The 7,525-nt window shown below is 34.0% G+C and overlaps 1 protein-coding gene across 1 annotated transcript in view; it reads right to left on the bottom strand.

Annotated features, from left to right (window-relative positions):
• The window catches only part of LOC129271326 (golgin subfamily A member 2-like), a 49,659-nt gene that overhangs the window by 7,909 nt on the left and 34,225 nt on the right, over positions 1–7,525 (bottom strand). Inside the window, exons 14-15 of the mRNA XM_064106560.1 lie at positions 1,234–1,278; positions 403–549 (exon numbers count right to left, since the gene is read on the bottom strand). Of these exons, the coding sequence (XP_063962630.1) occupies positions 403–549; positions 1,234–1,278 (192 nt within the window). The remainder of the gene's footprint in view (positions 1–402; positions 550–1,233; positions 1,279–7,525) is intronic.

The following is a 7,525-nucleotide window of genomic DNA, read 5'->3' as shown; positions in this document are numbered from 1 at the left end:
GATTAAAAAATTGTATTTCACTGCACTGTACAAAGATTTACAATACTAAACCCACACCAACCACTGATGGTATGTAATTTAAAATAACGAAATAGCTTTGATTCGTCTGTAGTCGAATTTTCTGTTTCTGTTTATGGTAACTCCCTTTGCTGGTAAACGCCAAGCTGGTATATAACCAATTACCTAGGAAACATTTTACGTCTAGGTTAATCAGTCATAGTGGCTGACCTTATATAGACGACAGATATTACTCTCGGGCCTTTTTATCAAAGCGGATACAATGGCAGAGTAGGGATTCGAACTCACAACCTTGTGATTATCACTCCATTGCTCTAACCACTGGACCACACGACCCTCTTTTGTTAGTATAACTATAGCATAAAGTAAAGAAAAGAAACCTACTTCAATCTGTTCATTCTTCTTGGCGACTTTCTTCTCCAATGAGGTTACAAGTTCTGCTTGCTTGGTCAGTTCCTTGCGGAAGAGAGTAAGGTATTCTGGGACTTTGGTTTTGTCCTTGTGTTTGATATGTACCTCCTTGGCAATAGCCTAGAGAAAGAAAAAGTTCGGATGAATTAAAAAGATATATTTTGTCCATGAACGTGTAGACTTCATAGATGTGAATAAACATTGTCAATCTGAATCTAATTATAATCATATTGGAGGCAATTGTGATAATCATGATTGTAATAATGTGAATGATAATAAAAACATTGATAATAATATAATAATACTGATGAAGGAGAAAAAGACCGTAAAATTCAACTAGATTAAAAAAAATCATAGTAATGATAATGATAACAAAACTGATAATATAAAACAATATTAGGAAAGATGATATGATGATTTTAATTCATAATGATAACAGGAATAATTGTCACAATGAAAATCATATCACCTATAGCGCAGCTACTATACTTGCATACTCTACTGCGCTTGATACTTGGTATCATCATGATCATATTATTTCCCCGGCTGTAGCTGAATCGCCATATAGGCTCTAAACCATCCAAGGAATAAATCCTACCGGGTACCCATTCACCTCACCTGGGTCGAGTGCAGCACAATTTGGGTAAATTTCTTGTTGAAGGAAAAAATACCATGGCTGGGATTCGTACCCACGTCTCTCTGATTGAAAGACGAGAGTCGTAACCACTAGACCACGACGCCCCCGTAACATTAAAAGTAATGATAATGTGGACAAGTGCCAATCTATCCATTTAAAAAGCTCACCATGCAGGTTTTCCGGAATTTTTCAATCTTGTCCTTTTTGGGGGTCTGCAGAAAAAAGTACAAAATAATGTAAATTATTTTTTGAAAGGATGAAGATTGATTCAAGAATATAGCATAATCTTGTCGTTGTTTAGGTCTTCAGAAAGAATAACATCATTGGAAGATTCAGAAAATAGTCCAAGAACTTGAAAAGTACACAAAATATTACATAATCTCCTTAGAGAGACTACTGATTGATTTGAATTTAATTTCAGGGATATTTCATTTCTTTTTCATTTTATTTATTTCATTTCCAACAAAATACAAATCTGAAAAACACAGTAAGATCAAAAGAATTAAGTGAATTCAATAACAAAATGTGTATTATCGTTATTTGAAATAACTAAATAGCATTATATATAACTTACAATCAATAAATGAAATATGACAATAGAATATAGATTTATATTTTGTGAAAATGGAGGGATACACTGATTTCCAGCAGAAACAAAATATGATACAAAATCAGTTATCGCATTTGACAAACATCGATTATTTTTCTTTTCAAAAGACAATGCACAGTACGTATTATTAATAAAAATGTAAATATCTATGGATAACCATGGAGGAGATTCACTCAAATTGCATATCTTGAATAAACAATAATAATTTTCTCAATGAATTTTCGTCAAAAGGTTAATCGTTTGACAGTGTTATGAAGTACGACAGAGAGCAAGGAGTTGATATTACAAAATTAATTATCTAGAGATGAAGTATCAACATTTTTGCAATACATAGATGCACTCATCTGAAAATTAGGTAGGAATAGAAATGATGCAAAAATATAGAAAGTGGCTAAATACAACTCATCGGAAATAGTGTTAGGTTTGGAAAACAGATTTTTTTTTTTTTGGGGGGGGGGTACCTTTACAAGCAATTGCTCTCTTTCTATATACCCTGTCTAATGCAAATTTAGTTGAATGCACATATGGCATACAATCTAATTACCACTTTGTTTACTGATTATTTTGCACTTTTCTCAAATGAAAATTTGGTTAAAAACAGTTCATTTCGACATTATAGACAAAGTGGTTTTACACTAAATAGTTACTAGATGAACTAGCAGTATACAATGTTGGATGAGACCAAATTGAAAGTAGAAGATAGAAAAGGTCTCAGTGATTCACTCTTCTTTTTATCTTCTGACCCTGATAAATAAATACTATAGCAGTATACAATGTGGGATGAGACCAAATTGAAAGTAGAAGATAGAAAAGGTCTCAGTGATTCTCTCTTCTTTTTATCTTCTGACCCTGAGAAATAAATACTATAGCAGTATACCATGTGGGATTAGACCAAATTGAAAGTAGAAGATAGAAGAGGTCTTCGTGATTCTCTCTTCTTTTTATCTTCTGACCCTGATAAATAAATACTATAGCAGTATACAATGTGGGATGAGACCAAATTGAAAATAGAAGATAGAAGAGGTCTCAGTGATTCAATCTTCTTTTTATCCTTTGACACAAATAAATAAATACTAGCAGTATACAATGTGAGATGAGACCAAATTGAAAGTAGAAGATAGAAGAGGTCTCATCGATTCACTCTTCTTTTTATCTTCTGACCCTGAGAAATAAATACTAGCAGTATACCATGTGGGATTAGACCAAATTGTCAGTAGAATATTGAAGAGGTCTCAGTGATTCACTCTTCTTTTTATCTTCTGACCCTGATAAATAAATACTAGCAGTATACCATATGGGATGAGACCAAATTGAAAGTAGAAGATAGAAGAGGTCTCATCGATTCACTCTTCTTTTTATCTTCTGACCCTGAGAAATAAATACTAGCAGTATACCATGTGGGATTAGACCAAATTGAAAGTAGAAGATAGAAGAGGTCTCAGTGATTCAATCTTCTTTTTATCTTTTGACCCTGATAAATAAATACTAGCAGTATACCATGAGTTCCTGCATGAGGGATGAGACCAAATTGAAAGTAGAAGATAGAAGAGGACTCAGTGATTCACTCTTCTTTTTATCTTCTGACCCTGAGAAATAAATACTAGCAGTATACCATGTGGGATTAGACCAAATTGAAAGTAGAAGATAGAAGAGGTCTCAGTGATTCACTCTTCTTTTTATCTTCTGACCCTGAGAAATAAATACTATAGCAGTATACAATGTGGGAGGATACAAAAATGGAAGTAGAAGAATGACTCTTCTTTTTATCTTCTGACCCTGAGAAATAAATACTATAGCAGTATACCATGTGGGATTAGACCAAATTGAAAGTAGAAGATAGAAGAGGTCTCAGTGATTCAATTTTCATTTTATCTTCTGACCCTGATAAATAAATACTAGCAGTATACCATGTGGGATTAGACCAAATTGAAAGTAGAAGATTGAAGAGGACTCAGTGATTCACTCTTCTTTTTATCTTCTGACCCTGAGAAATAAATACTATAGCAGTATACAATGTTGGATGATACCAAATTGAAAGTAGAAGATAGAAGAGGTCTCAGTGATTGACTCTTCTTTTTATCTTCTGACCCTGGGAAATAAATACTATAGCAGTATACAATGTGGGATGATACCAAATTGAAAGTAGAAGATAGAAGAGGTCTCAGTGATTGACTCTTCTTTTTATCTTCTGACCCTGGGAAATAAATACTATAGCAGTATACAATGTGGGATTAGACCAAATTGAAAGTAGAAGATAGAAGAGGTCTCAGTGATTCAATCTTCTTTTTATCTTCTGACCCTGAGAAATAAATACTATAGCAGTATACAATGTGGGATTAGACCAAATTGAAAGTAGAAGATTGAAGAGGACTCAGTGATTCACTCTTCTTTTTATCTTCTGACCCTGATAAATAAATACTATAGCAGTATACCATGTGGGATGATACCAAATTGAAAGTAGAAGATTGAAGAGGACTCAGTGATTGACTCTTCTTTTTATCTTCTGACCCTGATAAATAAATACTAGCAGTATACCATGTGGGATGAGACCAAATTGTAAGTAGAAGATAGAAGAGGACTCAGTGATTCACTCTTCTTTTTATCTTCTGACCCTGATAAATATTAATACTATAGCAGTATACAATGTGGGATGAGACCAAATTGAAAGTAGAAGATAGAAGAGGTCTCAGTGATTCTCTCTTCTTTTTATTTTTAACCCTGATAAATAAATACTAGCAGTATACAATGTGGGATGAGACCAAATTGAAAGTAGAAGATAGAAGAGGTCTCAGTGATTGACTCTTCTTTTTATCTTTTAACCCTGAGAAATAAATACTATAGCAGTATACAATGTGAGATGAGACCAAATTGAAAGTAGAAGATAGAAGAGGTCTCAGTGATTCAATCTTCATTGTATCTTCTGACCCTGATAAATAAATACTATAGCAGTATACCATGTGGGATTAGACCAAATTGAAAGTAGAAGATTGAAGAGGTCTCAGTGATTGACTCTTCTTTTTATCTTCTGACCCTGATAAATAAATACTAGCAGTATACAATGTTGGATGAGACCAAATTGAAAGTAGAAGATAGAAGAGGTCTCAATGAGTCACTCTTCTTTTTATCTTTTAACCCTGATAAATAAATACTTGCAGTATACCATGTGGGACTAGACCAAATTGAAAGTAGAAGATAGAAGAGGTCTCAGTGATCCTCTCTTCTTTTTATCTTCTGACCCTGATAAATAAATACTTGCAGTATACCATGTGGGACTAGACCAAATTGAAAGTAGAAGATAGAAGAGGTCTCAGTGATCCTCTCTTCTTTTTATCTTCTGACCCTGAGAAATAAATACTAGCAGTATACCATGTGGGATGAGACCAAATTGAAAGTAGAAGATAGAAGAGATCTCAGTGATTCACTCTTCTTTTTATCTTCTGACCCTGAGAAATAAATACTAGTAGTATACCATGTGGGATTAGACCAAATTGAAAGTAGAAGATAGAAGAGGTCTCAGTGATCCTCTCTTCTTTTTATCTTCTGACCCTGAGAAATAAATACTAGTAGTATACCATGTGGGATTAGACCAAATTGAAAGTAGAAGATAGAAGAGGTCTCAGTGATCCTCTCTTCTTTTTATCTTTTGACCCTGAGAAATAAATACTAGTAGTATACCATGTGGGATTAGACCAAATTGAAAGTAGAAGATAGAAGAGGTCTCAGTGATTCACTCTTCTTTTTATCTTCTGACCCTGAGAAATAAATACTAGTAGTATACCATGTGGGATTAGACCAAATTGAAAGTAGAAGATAGAAGAGGTATCAGTGATCCTCTCTTCTTTTTATCTTCTGACCCTGAGAAATAAATACTAGCAGTATACAATGTTGGATGAGACCAAATTGTAAGTAGAAGATAGAAGAGGTCTCAGTGATTCACTCTTCTTTTTATCTTCTGACCCTGAGAAATAAATACTAGCAGTATACAATGTGGGATTAGACCAAATTGAAAGTAGAAGATAGAAGAGGTCTCAGTGATCCTCTCTTCTTTTTATCTTTTGACCCTGAGAAATAAATACTAGTAGTATACCATGTGGGATTAGACCAAATTGAAAGTAGAAGATAGAAGAGGTCTCAGTGATCCTCTCTTCTTTTTATCTTCTGACCCTGAGAAATAAATACTAGTAGTATACCATGTGGGATTAGACCAAATTGAAAGTAGAAGATAGAAGAGGTCTCAGTGATCCTCTCTTCTTTTTATCTTCTGACCCTGAGAAATAAATACTAGTAGTATACCATGTGGGATTAGACCAAATTGAAAGTAGAAGATAGAAGAGGTCTCAGTGATTCACTCTTCTTTTTATCTTCTGACCCTGAGAAATAAATACTAGTAGTATACCATGTGGGATTAGACCAAATTGAAAGTAGAAGATAGAAGAGGTCTCAGTGATCCTCTCTTCTTTTTATCTTCTGACCCTGAGAAATAAATACTAGCAGTATACAATGTTGGATGAGACCAAATTGTAAGTAGAAGATAGAAGAGGTCTCAGTGATTCACTCTTCATTTTATCTTTAGACCCTGAGAAATAAATACTATAGCAGTATACAATGTGGGATGAGACCAAATTGAAAGTAGAAGATAGAAAAGGTCTCAGTGATTGACTCTTCTTTTTATCTTCTGACCCTGAGAAATAAATACTATAGCAGTATACAATGTGGGAGGATACAAAAATGGAAGTAGAAGATTGAAGAGGTCTCAGTGATTCAATCTTCTTTTTATCTTTAGACCCTGATAAATAAATACTAGCAGTATACAATGTGGGATGAGACCAAATTGAAAGTAGAAGATAGAAGAGGTCTCAGTGATTGACTCTTCTTTTTATCTTCTGACCCTGAGAAATAAATACTATAGCAGTATACAATGTGGGAGGATACAAAAATGGAAGTAGAAGATTGAAGAGGTCTCAGTGATTCAATCTTCTTTTTATCTTTAGACCCTGATAAATAAATACTAGCAGTATACGATGTTGGATGAGACCAAATTGAAAGTAGAAGATAGAAGAGGTCTCAGTGATTCTCTCTTCTTTTTATCTTCTGACCCTGAGAAATAAATACTAGCAGTATACCATGTGGGATGAGACCAAATTGTAAGTAGAAGATAGAAGAGATCTCAGTGATTCACTCTTCTTTTTATCTTCTGACCCTGAGAAATAAATACTAGCAGTATACAATGTGGGATTAGACCAAATTGAAAGTAGAAGATAGAAGAGGTCTCAGTGATTCTCTCTTCTTTTTATCTTCTGACCCTGAGAAATAAATACTAGCAGTATACGATGTTGGATGAGACCAAATTGAAAATAGAAGATAGAAGAGGTCTCAGTGATTCACTCTTCTTTTTATCTTCTGACCCTGAGAAATAAATACTAGCAGTATACGATGTTGGATGAGACCAAATTGAAAGTAGAAGATAGAAGAGGTCTCAGTGATTCTCTCTTCTTTTTATCTTCTGACCCTGAGAAATAAATACTAGTAGTATACCATGTGGGATTAGACCAAATTGAAAGTAGAAGATAGAAGAGGTCTCAGTGATTGACTCTTCTTTTTATCTTCTGACCCTGAGAAATAAATACTAGCAGTATACGATGTGGGATTAGACCAAATTGAAAGTAGAAGATAGAAGAGGTCTCAGTGATTGACTCTTCTTTTTATCTTCTGACCCTGAGAAATAAATACTAGCAGTATACCATGTGGGATTAGACCAAATTGAAAGTAGAAGATAGAAGAGGTCTCAGTGATTGACTCTTCTTTTTATCTTCTGACCCTGAGAAATAAATACTAGCAGTATACGATGT

This window comes from Lytechinus pictus, chromosome 11, assembly GCF_037042905.1.
Source record: "Lytechinus pictus isolate F3 Inbred chromosome 11, Lp3.0, whole genome shotgun sequence".
Classification (NCBI taxonomy): domain Eukaryota; kingdom Metazoa; phylum Echinodermata; class Echinoidea; order Temnopleuroida; family Toxopneustidae; genus Lytechinus; species Lytechinus pictus.
Note: the sequence above shows the minus strand (reverse complement) of the source record. Positions and strands in the feature narration are given on the sequence as shown.